At 46.4% G+C, this 17,176-nt stretch overlaps 2 protein-coding genes across 2 annotated transcripts; both read left to right on the top strand.

Annotated features, from left to right (window-relative positions):
* Nucleotides 1-2,182: 2,182 nt before the first annotated feature.
* Nucleotides 2,183-3,159, top strand: COMT (Catechol O-methyltransferase; the record flags this gene model as incomplete). The annotated part of the gene is made up of 3 exons (XM_031147507.1): nucleotides 2,183-2,230; nucleotides 2,295-3,038; nucleotides 3,115-3,159. The coding sequence occupies 3 exons, from the start codon at nucleotides 2,183-2,185 to the stop codon at nucleotides 3,157-3,159; spliced, it is 837 nt and encodes a 278-aa protein (XP_031008838.1).
* Nucleotides 3,160-4,524: 1,365 nt separating this feature from the next.
* On the top strand, nucleotides 4,525-6,107 carry LHYA1_G002530 (Demethyl-4-deoxygadusol synthase; the record flags this gene model as incomplete). Its single annotated transcript, XM_031147506.1, has 3 exons — nucleotides 4,525-4,869; nucleotides 4,930-4,976; nucleotides 5,033-6,107. The coding sequence occupies 3 exons, from the start codon at nucleotides 4,525-4,527 to the stop codon at nucleotides 6,105-6,107; spliced, it is 1,467 nt and encodes a 488-aa protein (XP_031008837.1).
* Between the last annotated feature and the right edge of the window lie 11,069 nt (nucleotides 6,108-17,176).

The raw sequence follows: 17,176 nt of genomic DNA, 5'->3' as shown, positions 1-17,176 counted from the left end.
CGGTAGCGGATCCCAGGTCTGGTAGGTAGGATCGCGCCAATTCAGCACATGCTCTGCAAACTCTCTCCATTTGGCGAAGATGTCCGCCCAGGAACCTTTTCCTGTGAAGATGAATGTGAGGAGCGGTAGAAAGAGACGGGTTATGAGATCATGTCCTATCCAGTAATGGCTTGTCGTGGAAGTTGAAACGAAAACAGGGAAATGGGAGTGAGAAGGGGAAATGGAAAGGGCACTGAGATACGCGTTGACCATACCCAGCCCGTCGTCTCCAAAGTTCACAACGGCCGTGTGAGCCCTAGGATTACACTCGATAGGAAACAGCCTCGCCTGTAACTCCTTCCCCTGCTCATTATCATCCACCAAGAAATCAATCGAGAAATGCCCCGTCACATATTCCCGGCCCACCCCCTTCGCCATCCTCTCAACATACATCTCAGTATATTCCAACAACGCCTTGAAGATCCCATCATCCGGTAGCAACGGCTCGTAATGCATAAGCAGCTCCGCCGACCCACACGCCGTGAACCCCACGACGCGGCCCCGGACTACGATGGCATGCGTGCAGTATTCCTCCCCATGTACAAAGCGCTGCAGCACGAACGGTCGGTCGGGACTCAGGCGCGCTGCAACGAGATGCGCGCGCGTCGCTGCGGGCAGCGGGAGCGGGAGGAGCGTCATGTCTGCGCGGACCGAGTCTTCTACGCCTACGCTCTTCAATATATACCGCGTTTGCGCTGTCCCCCGGACATCTAAGACCTGCATTGCAGACTCGATGGAAGTGACGAGGTGGGTGTCGGGGACGTTCAGACCTAGTGATCGGGTGTTTGAGATGAACGAGTGTTTTTCGTGCAGGGTGCGCGTTAGTTGGGACCCGAATTGGAGAGCGATGCATTTGGTGTGTCTTGAGATGGCATCTGCTGCGAAGCCGTCTGCGACTGCTGACATGACGCCTGAGCAGCTGATCCATAGGTCTACTTGCTCGGCGTTTATGATTTGGAGCAATTTTTGGGTATAGACCATTTCATCATCCTCCTTTTCCCCTTTTTCATCTTTGGGAGGAGAAGGAGGAGAAGAAGCGGGAGAAGGGAGACGGTAGAAGCGCTTGAGAGACCTCGAGAAACGACCACAGACGGGGAGCGAGTGGGGTTCGAAATCAGCACCGATGACTATATGGCCTGCTGCGTGGAAAGCGCGGGCGATGAATAGGCCTTTGCTCATGCCTACGCCGGTGACCAGGATTGTTTTTGGAGCGAGGCATGCTGGGGATTGTGGTCGTGGTTGGCGTTTGGCACGGGGATGGAGATGTGATGATGATTTCGAGAGAGAGATGCGCGTGCATGAGTCTATAGCGATACTGATGAAGAGTATGATGGTAGAGAGAGGGATTGCGAGGATGGATACGGCGATGAGTGAAAGGTTTTGGAGGACGTGTAACCGGGTGGGTGATTTTGCTGTAAGTGGCATCTTTTCTTTTTCTCTTGAATCTATTCCCACTCTTTCAATGAGGGACAACGAACACGGTGGGATGAAAGTTCACTCAGACGCAATCAATCAGTACACACGATGAGTCCATGGTAAGACAAATCTAATGTGACGTTCATTCTATCTACTGCTGGCAGCGCAGAAAGAAAGAAATACGAATATGACCAGAGCCCCGAAAGAACACACCGCTGCACCACAAGTTCATGGTCTGGAATGATTGGTAGGAAATACTCCTTGGTACCTGTTCTGCCCCTGAATTCATGACGTTACGGTATCTTGTGTAAGAGTTGTCTGTTTGCTTAGAGGCGGGGTAATATATAATTAGCGGCACACTACTCGTACCTACTACACACACCCTAGTGGAGAGAGTCTATGCAATGCCCTAGCATCCTTAGAGTACAGTAGCTTCCGCAATCCAAATATGAGCTATCACATTTGCCATTACAATTGTCATTACTACATGCCGCCAAGTCATGATGTAGATGTCTTACATTGTACATCGAGAAGTGCATCGTCCAATTGAGTCGGCCGGGTTATTGCCGGTGGAACGTAACGTGTAGTACTGTACCTGGCGCTATTGTGACAGGTATCCAAGACGTATTGTCCAAACTGTTCCACACTATTACTTCAAGTCTCACCCGTACGTTAACTTCCACTTAGCAAGTACTAGTGAGCTTCTACAGGTAGACAACATCACAAAATGTTATTCGACCAAGGGAAAGCATATGTTCCACAGGAGGAGAAATTTGTCAGTGTCTTCCAGAGATCCATTGATTTACCCAGCGTCTGTACATGTCTGCTAACATAGTCAGTTCGATGATGGGCGAGAAGAAGAACTCGTCCACTTCATCACGAAGAAAACAGACCTTCGTAATTCTCCACGGAAAATACTCGCCGCCATTGACGAATACGCACGAACCCAGAAGTACCTCATGAATGTCGGAGAAGACAAGGGACACATCGTCAGCGGCATCATTCGCAAACGGCGCCCTGGTATCATGATGGAACTTGGAGGCTACTGCGGATATTCCACCATTCTATTCGCAGACGAAGCACGAGCAGCGGGCGGCAGAAAGTACTTTTCGTTAGAGCGGAGTCCCAAGTTTGCCGCCAACATCAAGGCACTGGTGGAGTTTGCTGGGCTGGGGGATTTCGTGGAAGTGATTGTGGGATCTAGCAACGAGAGCATCCAGCGTCTGCATAATAACGGACAGGTCAAGAACATCGATATGATGTTCCTGGATCACTACAAGCCAGCTTACACCACCGATCTCAAACTCTGCGAAGCGTTGGGGATGATCGGTCAGAACACTGTGCTGGCTGCGGACAACGTGATCCAGCCTGGCAACCCGCCGTATCTGAAATACGTCCGAAGCACTGTGCAGGAAAAGCGAATGGCGTTGACTCTGGCGAGTCCAAAGGATACAGAGAGCTTTGGACTCCGGTCTGCGGCGCAATATGGATCGGTGGAAGAATTGGGCGCCGAGGCAAAGGGTGACCCGGACCTTGTTTACAGAAGTGAGTTGGTGAATAGCTTTGAGCCTTCTGGGGTTCCTGTAAGTACTCCTTTCTATTCATATCTGCGTGAGAATAATTCTGATTGGTAACATGTATTGATATGTTAAACTGCAGGACGGTGTGGAAATTACATGGTGTTTAGGAAAGTCAGAAGAATAGTTCAAGGCGTTTTTTAAATTTGACATTGTTAAATTCCTGGTAGTAAAATAAATCCCTATATAATATGCACTCTTGTGGTTTGGAATAAACCAAGTAGAAGCAAATTCCACTTGATCTGTCATATTCCGAGAGCAGGAATGGTATAGTACCTCAGATGCCACTAAAAGCTACTTCCTATTGTAGCAGCCTCACTCGGGAGATAACGCTTGACATTACCCTAACATAGCGTATTTTCCATCCGAAATTAGGTTCACGATGCACGACATGATTTCGCATTCGGTTTAATGTGCTCCAACTCCTTGGCATCTATTGGCGCGAGGGTAGCTAGATCTAGTGGTCGATGTATAAGACTTACATCTTGCACCCACATCGTATCGCCAGACGGGAACGAACATGATCTAATACTAAGGTACTACTTACCTTACTCCGGAGTAGCTTAGCTATGTCGCGAGGGTGCTTCGGTCGCGGGAACTTTCTTGATTTTGATTCGTTGGTTTATCAGGATCTGCCCTGGACTGGAATGCACTAATATGAGGATTCCGCCGCATTAAGCCTATCGTACAAAACGTAGGTCACCTCTTCGTGAATTGGCTCTGTGAAGTTCATGGCTTAGCTCTGATGATATTGATCTCGCCCATCACCGTTGTGTGTAACACTACACTTTATGCTATGGAGCTATGGTTCCGGGGCAACAGGGTTGAGAAAGCCACTTCTGAAGAAAAGGTACTGGCCTGAAATGAGGTTTATATGGACAGGTACACGACATAGTAAGCAGAAGTTTGAAATCCCGGTACTACAGTCTACGGAAGGAGAATACAAACTAAATGCCATGATAAACTCTTACACCCCCTGTCCAAACAACTTACCGAATGGTGGCTTATAGACTACGTCTAATTCACGGGTCATTATTATTTAATATAAATAGGATGTGTTCCTAGTAGCATCGGCACTCCCTCCCATTACAGCTACATAGTATAGCCGCCGCGCTAGAGAACCACCGCAAACGAACATGTAGTGCAACCGTCTGCAACTGAACAACACTCTTGTTTCACTTCACATATCATGATTCATCGTTATTCACCAGATTAAAGTCCAGACCGGAGATGGTTAATGGTAACATCATTCACAACGACCAATTTGCATTCGTGTCTAGTAACTATGTGTATGGTGTGCTTGAAACCTCTGTTTTTATTGGTAAGTGTTGTTACTTAGGAGGTACGCCCAAAGAGTGGTTAAAACCCCTGATTCCCCCCCTTGTACTCCTTCGATCACCTTCCTCATCTGAGACAATCATCACGTTCACATTCATTCATTTCCCTCAACGGCACGTGAACAGCTCGCAAATCTCCTTCACTCCAATCCACAATGTCTGATCTCAAAGCTACCGTTGCAGAAACCCAAGCCTCGTCAGGTCACTTGGGTTTCCACGTTGAGGGCTATGAGAAGATTGAATATGATTTCACATTCATTGATGGTATTTTCGATGTCAAGAATACCAATCTTGCAGATTGCTACAAGAAATGGGGGAGATGTCTTGCAGTGACTGATCTCAACATTCATAATCTCTATGGTCCGAGAATGGAGGCCTATTTCGAGCATCATAGGATTGAACTCAAGGTTCATACTACCAAGATTGGGGAGAAGGCAAAGACGATGCCGACGCTGTTGAGTATTGTCGACTCGATGAATGCATTTGGGATCTATCGCAAAGTTTGTACTCTGGCCTATGGTTCTTTCCATATGTGCGGCAGCGGCTAATTTGTATCTCAGGAGCCTGTTTTAGTCGTTGGCGGTGGACTTGTAACGGATGTTGCAGGGTAGGATTCCCTCTACCCAAAGTTATGCAATCCGTCACTTATTAATGACTTGACAGTTTTGCATGTGCTGCATATCGACGAAACACAAACTTCATTAGAATCCCTACCACGGTCATCGGACTGATCGATGCGTCAGTCTCAATCAAAGTAGCTGTCAATTACGGCGAGACCAAGAACCGACTAGGTGCTTACCATGCCCCGATCCACACGTTCCTCGATTTCACATTCCTGCGAACTTTGCCTAAGGCTCAAATCCGAAACGGGTTTGCAGAGCTGATCAAGATTTCATCCTGTGCTCACCTGGATACCTTCAACCTCCTTGATAAATACTGCGAGCAGCTTATCGACAAGTCCTTTGGACGTGGGGACGGATCTTCCCAGGAGTTGATCGACGCAGCAGACCAAATCAACAGGGAAGGCATCCACGAGATGCTTAAGCTCGAGACGCCTAATCTACATGAGATCGGTCTCGACCGCGTTATAGCGTATGGACATACCTGGTCGCCTATCCATGAACTGGTCCCGGAAACACCTCTTCGTCACGGCCACGCCATATCCATCGACATGGCCTACTCGGCTACACTAGCTAACAACCGCAAGCTCATTTCAGACGAAGAGCACCACCGAATCCTTAAGCTGTTCTCTCGAGCCGGGCTGTCCATGGATCACGACCAGTTTGATGAAGTTATCCTTGCTAAGGCTACAGCTGCCATTTTAAAGACTAGAGATGGACTTCTCCGCGCTGCTGTTCCAAGCCCTATCGGTTCCTGTGTGTTCCTCAACGATGTCTCAGGAGATGAGATGAACAAGGCATTACGCAGACACAAGGAGATTATGAAGCAGTTTCCAAGGAACGGAGAAGGTCTCGATGCTTACGTTGATGCTTCTGATACTGGGTACACTGAAAATGCCAAGTCAGAGGAGGAAAAACTGGTTGAGAAGGCGGCTGGAAAGGCTGGGAATACGAATGGTAATGCCATGATTGGGAAAAGCAATGGGCATAGTGTCAACGGGAACGGTGTAAATGGAAAAGGAGTTAACGGCAACGCGACCAATGGTAATTCGAGAAAGGAAAGTCATGGGAATGCCCACCTCCTAAAGCAAGGGAAGAAGGTGGTAGCAGGAGCATGATAGAGCAAGCGACAACGACATTATAGCTCTCATATGAAGGTGAAAAATAAGCCATAAAATTCAGACAATTCTTATTAGCCATGTTATACTGGCCTGTTGGGTTTACAAAGACTGTCGAATATCGTAGAATAAAAAAACGAAAATAACGCGAGTTAATGTAAGCTCTACTATGGGTAGAATGAGCTGGGTCGCTTAGCGGTGAACTTAATGCAAATCAAGTTTGATGAAATAGATGTTGGGATCACATAGTGCACCCAACATTCCCAAATCCACTCTTCCAAGTCAACTCTTTCCCAAAATTTCACTCTAGCCCCACGCTAGTGGTTTGCTTCTCATTACATCAATAGTATAACACTTATCCTCTCTCCCTCTCTCCTTCTTGTTTTCAAGATACTTTAACTACCCCAAACACTTACTTCCATGTTCTGGCCTATTGCAGTTGCACAGCCTTTGCTTATACATCCCTTGCTATCAAGTGGGACATCTGAGTTCTGACCAGAATTCTAAGTGTTAGGACACTGCGTTTTCGTTCAAATCAAGATCTATTCACTTTATGGAGGAACCTCATACCTAGGCTCCGGTCATTTTCGGTTTGCATATTATACCCAGTGAGAGAAGGTCTTGATAGCTAACGGCAAGGAAGTCTGTAAGTTATTCATAGGGACAGTAATTTACAAGCGATGGTGTCTATCATACAAAGTAAAAGCTACATGCTCTCAGCAACATTATAAAATCCTCTCTGGTATACCTGCTACTAGAATCATCGTGCCATCTGCTATATCGCTTTCCGATCATTATCTCTGTCATAGCTCTGTCATCACCCATTGCCTCGCTGAAAACATTCTCGCTCTTAAAGCCTGATCGTTAGGAAATCCCTTTCGGCTTGGATCCTTAATACAAATCCTCGCCTTCTTCTTCATCAGAAGACCCTCCTTCTTCTTCAGACTCTTCCTCTTCTTCAAACGACCTTTCTTCTTCATCAGTCGACTCTTCATACCGGCCTCCCAATCTGTTCCGATCCAGCTCCACAATTTCCGCAGTCACCTCTTGCAGTCTCGCAAGCCAAGCCTTATGCTGTAAGCTGCTATCAAATTCCACATCTGATTTTCGAGAACCATGAGCTGCGTATATCTTCTTCATAAGTTCACTGTGCTCTTTGCGTTCCTCTCTAGAGTCACTGCCATCATTGAGAACTTCAACAGTAGCTATGACGACATCACAATCAAGAGCTTTGCGGGTTATTTCTGGCCATGCTTCGTACTCCGGGGCGTAGATGGTAGTGAGTTGGTCCCTTAGATCGGCGGAATCAGATGCAAGTCCGGATTTGAGCAACGCGAAATCAGCATCCCCATTCGCACAGTGAGCTGCTGTATTGCCTCTCTGAATAATATCTTGGTTGAGACTTCCACGAGTGCTATTACGGAGCATTCCTTTCGTCTGCTCGACATATCGAAGTCGAATTGCAGCACCAATATACAATACTGGCTCTACTGCCTTCCGTTGCTGCCTCAGTTCAATTTGATGAAGAACGGCCTGGGCTGTAAGTTTCTTCTGAAGCATTTCCTTGGCCTTGGGAAAGACATTTTACCCTAAATTCCTCTCTGCTCGTTACAAAGTCGTCTCTGATCTGCTTGATCTCTTTCTGGTGTTGGGCCTTTAGCTGTTCAACCTCGGTGGCGTTCTGGACCTTGATGTTGTAGCTGTCGTTCCGTAAGACAACAATTTCGTACCTTGCGAGCCTCAGCTCACCCTCTGCCTTCTTCAACTTCAACTCTAGCTCTCCCTCTTTGAGCTTATCCTCGAGTGTGTTGCCTCCGGTCTGAAGTAGCCTCGAAGAACTGGCCGCGACACGAGCGATTCGACCTGAATTTAGAGGCTTATTGGAATCTTTGGTGGTGAGGACATTGATAGGAAGTTGAGCATTAACATCAACATCTTTTGGAGTAGTTTTAGATTTGGTGCGGTCGACAGCTCCGGCAGGGGATATTGAGCTTGATGTATCGTCTTCTATGAGGCTTAGCGGACCGTGACCCTGGACGTAAATAGAAAGCTTACCTATTGTGAAGCGCAAGAGTCTCTGCGTTTGCTCTTCCAACAGTCTATTCGACTCCTTAAACCACGAGCCTGTTAATCGTGACCCCGCCATTGCCAGGAGGTTATTCGCTAGTATAGATGCTCAGGGAGGGGAACGTAGTGTCGCGAAGAACAGTTTGAGCTGAACCCGGACACTAAAGGTATTGCAAACTATATGGACAACTAGAAGTCTAGACGGTTGATACTTGGTGGTTGGCTTGAATTGAAGTGAAGGTTGAGGATGGAGTTGAGGTTGGACGTTTGGCGAGACGCGCTTCGCTCCCCCAGATAGTCTTGAAAGTGGAAGGAGCACATCCCAATATTCACTTTGAGGCGCTTCATCTTTTCGGAATGTACCGTGCTCTTCCTTCTCCAACATATTCAAAGATTCCTACCTACCAATTTTCCTCGAGATCTTTCACGTGCATTTCACTCATCAAGGATATGATACCCCTTGATATTTTTTTACTTAGACGTTGCTCTCTTAGTCACTTACCCCTAAGCTGTAAGCATAGTAGGTTCTAGCATCAAGCGGGCCTTCTGACTATGTAATTGAGCACGCGGGGTAGGAATAGAGAGTCATAAGAACACTCCGCATCACTACCGTGTTCTGATTGGAGTTTCATTTGGTTATTGCGGCTTAATATGGGTTCCTTCTAACTCTTTTATAGAGAAGAAGTACCAGGATCGCATGATACATATGCGAGTTCTTGCTCAGAGCATGAAGCGCCTGAACCTAATCCATAAAAACAACTTGTCAAATCTCGGAAATCCTCAACTGTTCTCCATCTCCATCAAACGATCAAACTATCTTACTGCATCATATCCTGACACACCCCTAATAATTCCACGGTTTTACACTAAAAGCTCATCCCCATCGATCTCTTTAAGTGTCTATACTTTTAGTTAGCATGTGAAACTCATACAGAAGATAACCGGAGATAACTTACTCTGAAATTTACCCTCGACGACGATGACTTTCCACGAACTTTCTTGTCATTCTCTCATTGACTTCAATAAATCTTTCGCGATCCTTCGGCTCGCAAAATTTCTGAAACCATCCTCTCTCACTGGGAAACCTATCACCATGTCCATCTTCCCGGATTTGTCTGAGAATATCACCCAACTGTGTCAAAATCATCTTTCTCCCATTCTCAAAACTGCTGTCTTGGTTGGTGGGATTTAGAGCTCGGATGGTAGAGTAGCAGTCCAGAATTCTCACATAATGAGAGTTGTCATGGCTGTTGAACATCTCTGGCTGCACCTTATACAACGTGAAATACACTTTCCTATTTTGCCGGTAATGTGACCCCCATTCATCCTCGTCAGTGTTGTAATAGTCAAGTTTGAACAATGCTGCATCAGCTTCTGAATCCCCATCATGGGCAGCATCATTTCCTTTTTCGATAATGCTCCTATTAGGGAAACCAAATTGAGAAGACTCATCATCATCCTCGATTCCGACTGACCCGTTATCAGCATTCAGTATATATTTAGCCTGCTCCATGCATCTCATACGAACAGCAGCTCCTACCCGAATTAGCGGCTCTCGCTTCTTGAGTTCGAGGTCCATATTCTTCTCCATTATCTGGAGCTCTCCTCGATAGTGCCACTTCTTCAATCTTTGAGCTTGAAACATATCCCAGATATCCATGCGCTGGATCTTGAGCTTCGCGATCTCGGCATTTTGATACTGCATGATAGTGACATGCTTACTTTGCTCCTCCAAAAGCAACTTGACTTTATCTGCCGACTTGTGTAACTTCTTCAATCGATCCTCGGATCTCTTCGTCAAATTCATAGTTACGCCATGAGCAACACCCAGATGCTTATCGAGTTCGCTGACGTAGTTCTTCTGTTGTTCAGTAAGTTGCTCCCGCTGAGTCTTCAGTGCCTCTTTAACCTCTTTCGAATGGTTTGCTTTGACCTTTGCGGCCTCCTCGCGTGCTGTTGCGACATTATGCTGTGCTGACTTGAGATCGCGTGTTTTCTTCCCAAGGTCTTGCTTCATCTTTTCGAACCTAGTTCGCAATTCGCGGAATGCTTTCTCGGAGTAAATCGCCGTTCCATAAGTCTCTAATTTCTCAGTTGAGGGTTCTCCAGTCACAGCAGCCATGGCATTCTCAGATCCTCCATCACCCTCGGCATCCGATCCAGCATCCGCAGAGTCGGACAATGTAGGAGTACGCAACTGCAGTATCGATTGAGTAGCTATTATCTTCGAGGTATTGGAATCATAGGAATTGTTTGCCCACGCGGAGGTTGAGTCTAGGTCTCTCATCTCATCGAAGACATTCACCGGGGTGTCGAAGATCATACGCGCTGAAAGCTCCTGCTGGTTTGCTTCTATCTCTTCGGCTTCGTCATGCTTGATCCGCTCCTCTGGGTCGAGTATGCTCTCAGAATCAGAGTGCGCATTAATGGGTTCGAGCTCGGCTGGTCTAGATTGTGGCAAATGTAGTGCATTGAGGCTAGGTGGATTTGTCCTCTTCGTGCCCGTAGCTTTGCTTCCTTTCTTCTTCTTGCCACCCATGATGAATTTCTTGGCCCTGCGAGTACTGTTAGAACATTAGAATGCGTAAAACGTTTCAAAGATCGAACCTATGCAGTCACAATATTGAAGGTTAAATGGAGCGACCAACGTACAAAGCCCCTTTGTGTCTAGCTACAGCAGGTATGTAGGTAGATTGAGGATGTGTCTGAACTCTCAGGGCTCAAAAGTGATGTGTTGCTGAGGTGGGGGTGGTGTCAAAGTCGCCTCAAATGGTGTTGAATTCAAGCATTATTCAGGTTGTGACTTGGGTTGGGTTTATGTAAATCAAGGGCAGTGGAGGAAAGCGGTCAAGTGAATATACAGAGAAAGTCACGTGCATGACCCCCTTTTCTTCGCTTAAGCCAGCTATCACTTCAAGATTTCAGACCCGCAACAGCTTTAGAGTTTTTAGTTATGGTTTTGACATGAAAAAGATGATACAATGAGATTAATGTAAGCACGATGTGGAATCATGTTCTCTATGGGAGCTTCAAGGCAAGAGGTTGGGTGGTGGGAAAGGTGTATAATTGTACTGGTATTCGAGGGTATGCAGACAGAGGGACCTGCTAGCAATTTAGCCTAGCACTTGACATATATCTCGGCCATCAATCATGTTATCAGGGTCCAAAAGCCGCCATCGATATCAGTCGGTCTTTCCAAATTGAGATAGTTCATAGCTACTATAACAGTGTCTCTGTCACTAGCTGTGACTTTTACGATGCGATCAACCATAAGACCCGAGTAGATGACTGCAAACTCTTTCCCGCCATACTGGTAGACTCGGTCCTCGATCGCACGTGTCTTTGCCCGCTTCTCGAGGACCATGTTTGCGGCCTTTTCACGGCATTTCTGGAGGTTAGCTATTGGCCTGTCTGCAAGCCATTAATCTTTCCTCATCTGTTGGTATTCGTCTTGCTTTGGAAGAAGACTAGAACGAAGACAACTAGTGTGATGGGAGCGTGAGTGCGATTCGTCCAATATAACTTAGTATTTCCTAAATTCGTTCTTCGCGGTGTTGCCAAATTACCCCCTTAGTGTCAAATGGAAAGAAGAAAGGGCGAATCGCTATCACTGGCCTCATCATCAGTCTCCGATGACCCGTCATCTGATACCTGTCCTTTGGGAATTGGCCCATTTTCCCAACAATAAATACAAAGGAACCGGAACTTTGCTCGCCAGTTATACATGCCTTCAGTGTCATCAAAGCTCTCATGTTTCCCTACTCGTCTAATGTCTTTCAGTTTCTTCTGCCAAGCAACTTCCATGTGTACCTCTCTATCAAAGCCACTATTCGAGTTTGGGGCACCACAAAGCCCACATTCCTCTGGCCGCGTAATAGTGTCAATATCGTGCTCAAATATCTTGTAGAGAGCCTCTGTGTCCCAGCCAAATTGAGTTAAATGGCCGACTTTAATTTCTCGCTCCACGAATTTGTCGAGCTCCACAGCTGAGCTCTGAAGAGATACCTTCCAGTGATGGAAGGAATCGGAAGACCTCATTGCCAGGGATGTAGGTGTTTCATCTCTTCCAGCTTCCCTAAAATTATGGACATCCCTAACAGTATGGAGATCGATTCCATTTGATATAAACAGCTTCAGTAGCCTGCAGTGTTCATTGAGATCACTTCCATATGCAAAGCTAATGATGTCATGAACAGCTGTCCATTCAGAGCTTGAGTTTATACACTCTATTGTTGGCCACCCTAGATTCAGAATAGAAAGAAGACTTTCCGTCGTTCTATCCTCTGTTGCAGCAATAGATCCAAGGTACCCAATCATGCTTGTCGAAAGAGTATTCGTGATATCGGAGTGGAAAACTTCAACCGCCCATGAGAATATAGGACTTGACCGGGTGGTGTTCGATTTATAGTAGGTGGTGTTTACTTCGAGTAATAGATAGAGAATTAACCAGCCTGAGGTATCCCCGTCGTCTGAAAAATCGAATTGTTCCGTAAATAGTCGAAGAGTATCAATCTGGTCCTGAAGCTTGTGTCCGCATGATTTTGCGGCTGCGAGTAGAGGCGAGCTGACAAAATCGTCAAATAATCATCACGTAAGGATGTATATATCTTTATTATACGTACTAGCGGTAGCATGGGTTAAACATATTTTCATCTAGTGCCATAACCGATGCCGAACTTCCAGCATTCAGCAGCAGCTTACAAAGCTTAGGGTTATATAATTGTGCGGCAAACTAGAAACAAGTATCATTTTCATAATAGCTAAGTCAGAATTATCTCAGACTCACATGTAAGGGAGTCCGACCTAAAGAATCCGCGTCCCATGGCGTAGCTTCTCGATCCCCGAGGAGACGTTGAACGTTCTTGATATCCCCTTTACTACAGAAATCAAATATGGGAGAATCATCGGGCACGGCATAAAAACTTTGCAACGAGTGTGATAATCCTTGAGATGATTGTTTCGCAGCGACTTTGATTATGTATCCAAGTCCTAGTTTGATGAGCCACTGGCTTGGATATATGTGAGTCGTTGTTGTATGTTCGTACTGATCTTCATTCTCCATAATTTCGTCGTCGTTTGTTGCTCCATAGTAGACGTAATTCGTCTGTGAAATGACATCAAATTTACCAAAATGTTGCTGATAGTACTTGTCTGATATCTCATACAGCGTTGTCTTCGTTTAGATATACAATTTTTGAGAGGTGCAAAGTTGCTTGTAAAAGCGATGGCTTGACTTTGCATTTCGGTCGCATTGCGATTTGTTGCTTCTCGAATGGCCTGACTGATACCAATTTCAGCACCGTACCGATAAACTGGATTGGAGATTTGAGAAGTCCTCTGTCGAATTTCGGCGAGTACTTCTGTTGTATGATCGCTAATGTCATTTTGCAAAGTAGAAAGCGTCTTGACGGTTTGTGATGTCCTCTGCAGCTGCGATGCTTGTTGCAATTTCAGGAATACCATATTCTGAGTGAGGCTTTCGAGACTCATCTGTTGAACAGATAGTTCTTGACGTATGGCATGGCTAACACAGAATAGTCAGCAAATGGCCTAGGCTGGTTACGACGAAACTGACCTGGACGATTGTCGCGCAAGGATCAAAGTAATCTTCGTTTCCCTCAAGCAATCTCTGAATTCAAGCCTCCTGTCCTCCTTGAAAGCAGCTTTCAGAGCGCTCCATTTCCGTGCGCGTTGACTTGCCGCCTCGAAGCCGGGAGAGATATTCCTCACAAGCGCCGTAAGGGACGCGACTTGTTCTTTGCAGTTTTCCAACACTTCCAAAGTCTCGGGGCCGGTTCCATATTCGTCTTCTTCACGCTCGATCTTGCTCAAAATGGTAGAGAGTAATCCGAGGTCTTTTCTGAAGGCGCGTACTTCGTCCGGCGCATCTTTGACTGAGCTCCAGAAGTCGTGGAGTTTCTTAATGCTATCAGCTAGTTGGATAGCGATGGAAACCACTGCGATACCACTGGCAGCTGCTGATAGACCGTCCATAATGAGACAGTATACTAGATGTCGTTGTGAAAAGAGAAGAAGAAGAGTTGCGCAAGTTCAAGTTGATCAGTCACAGCAACCCGCTGCGTGTGTGCCTTGCGGGGTGACACTGCATAACTGCGCCTCCAACAGCCTCCTGGTGCTCCAACTACCTTGATCCAAAATCAGCCCCGGTAGGAACCTAGTAAGGAGGCAAAAACAGATTCCCGGCCTAAATCCGGTAAGGAAAGTCTGGCCAGTGCATATAGGGGGGCCAAAATGGGTTCTTTGTTGTGGTACGCAGGCTGACTCAGGGCGTGCTCAGGATGCTGAAGTGTGCCGGGCCGGGGCAGGAGTCTGAACCTACAGTATCCGCGCCATCGACTGAAATAAAACCAATGAGCGTAGTAGTGTGTTTCATACTACGGGAAAGTTATTGGTTTGGTTATAGGAGACATTCCCCCGCTTTTTCGGCTTGGATTGAATCAGAACTCATTTAAGAAATCAATATAAAAACGCGGAGAAGCTAATCGCCCTATGGGAGAGCTTTTGCAGATCTAACTAATGAATGGGAAGAAGCATGTACCCCGCGGCCCTATTCTAAATCTAGGTTATGTGGAGAGGAGAAAATAGACACTAGCGCTTTTATCTTCAAGCAATTCATAGCACTTCTTATCTCTGAATATCTTTATGCGTATAGTTACTTCTCCTCTGAAAATCTAGACGAGGTTCCAAGGTCTAAAAAGTTTCAAAAGGATAATGATCACAACCACTACTAGTGCAAATATACAAAAACGGCTGAGCCAAGCTCTTCCGATCACACATCCTAGATATACCCCTCAAAAGTCCATATCAAGATAAACCTTTTCTTTCCTTAACATCTCATAAACCTCAACTCCCAACTTCTGCTTCACCAAGCCCTCAATCCTCTCCTTCGATGCCCCAACATCCTCATCCGTATCCACCCCCTCATCCTCGGTGTCAATCAGCATCAGCACATGCCTCAACACCTCATCCCTCGTCGTATCCGGCCCATTAGTCGAAACATAATAATCCAACGTCCTCGTAGTCAACCAAATATGTTCATCTCTCTTTCTCCCATCCACCAACTTGGCATATTCGGTATTCATATTCCAGAAATTGTCGTTGAGATCAGATTGCAGCGAGAGTGCTTTGGCTTGGAGTTGGGTACCGGAACCGTGGGCAGACCAGAGGGCGTCAATCTTTCGCTCGGCGCTTTGGAGATAGTCCCGAGCGTTGTTGACGGCCTGTTCGTTGGTGCGGACTTGGTTGTCTATGTCGTTGTCGCCGAAGACGCCGTAGAAAAATCCCTGTTGGAGAATTATAACCAGCACTTCTTTCTTGAGGGGAGATGGAGTGTTTACACTTTGTTTGTTCCTTGAGTCATTCAACTCATTTTGGGCATTGTTTAAATTCTGCTGAAATGTATCTCTTTCACTCTCATATCGATGAATTGAGCCCTCACAGACCTGAATATCAGCCAAGAGACGTTGGTTAAAACCATCCATCACCTCTTTCAATTGCCGATTTTCACCTCCATATTGAGTAGTATCGACGAATTCCTCGCCGATCCTATCAACAGCCTTTTCGCATGTTTTGCTGAGCTCGTGAAAGGTATCCACGGTCTTTGGAAGTGAAGGTAGATGATCAGTTCCTACGAATTCCTCTCCACCTTCGATGGTAAGAAGTTCTGTAGTGAGTTCTTCTAAGCTTTCATATGCTGCGTCGAGGGCCGCACAACGAGCTATACCAATCGTTCGGAGCATTTCTTCATCTTCTTGGATTTGGTCTTGAACACGTTGTCGAAAGAAAGCAACTGATTCTGCTAGCGTATTGAATTCATTCCGCCATGCATCTACGTTCTCCATGATTTGACGGCAAAGGATTCGAGAAGCTGACTTGAATGGAAAAGATAGAAGACTTTGAAAGTAGGTTGAAGAATCAACGGACTGTATGATATCTCACAAATACAGGTCTTGAGTTAAAGGGTACACCGTATACAACAAATCTGGCGTGTTCACTCCCTTTCTGGGCACCACCCAATTATGTTATCTTAGCCAAAGTAAATAGTCTCTGACTTTGCATTCAACCCAAAGCTACTAGATCGGACAAATGCTCCAGAGTTCGCAGACGGCTATGTGCATAGTTGATAGTTCAGTAGTACTCCGTTGAACTGCCCACGGACCAATACGCCCAGAGAGGTTAGAGAACATAATGAGAAGCACGAACTGAGCTGAAGTGTCTCCACTATCCAGCTGAGGCTTTTTCAACAGGCGCCACCCGAGGCCTTCGCGAAGTAAGTTCTCTAGGGCTGGTTAATCCTGATCTCAATCGCGGATATATATATATTCTGGAGATAAAACAACGTCTTAACTAACCGCTCACATTGAAACCCCCCAAAAGGTAAATCCACTATAGTACCAAAGCGACTTCGTACACCATAGCGCTATACCCATCCGCAAAAGATTTCACATTTCCGCAATCACAATCACTCTGAAACACATGCATATGCCAAAACCCAAAGCCCCCTTTCGATAACCACCTGAAGCACCTGGTCACCACCCACATACGGCGGGCGCAATTCAGCTAATGACAAGCGCCACTGCGTCGTGAAAAGCCGTGGGCCCAGATCGCTGAGCACGGTTCTAGGCGGGAGGTTGCGCTTCGGTTCGGCGCGATCTACTGCTACTGTACTGTGCGTCCACTAGATTTACATGTACCCCGCAGTCACGGGCCGCAGTCAGCCGAAACCAGGTCTGTCCGTACCTACGACCTCTTTTGGGCGTTGTTTTCTTGTAAGTTGTGACCTGGGAGTTTGCAGTGGAGAGACTGCCCGTGGTAGAACCCACATGTTATGTCTTGTAGCGGAATGATGCTTCGTGGACGGCGCATCTGAATATTTGGATCGTGGTGAATGATTGGGTTTTGGGTGGTCTTGTGGCGGGCGTGGGGTTTGAAAGGGGTTTGGCAGGTCCCGATTGGGATATACGCTTATTTGGGCTATTCTC

Source organism: Lachnellula hyalina (assembly GCF_007821495.1).
Source record: "Lachnellula hyalina strain CBS 185.66 chromosome Unknown contig00011, whole genome shotgun sequence".
NCBI lineage: Eukaryota > Fungi > Ascomycota > Leotiomycetes > Helotiales > Lachnaceae > Lachnellula > Lachnellula hyalina.
This window is presented reverse-complemented; position numbering and strand designations above follow the sequence as displayed.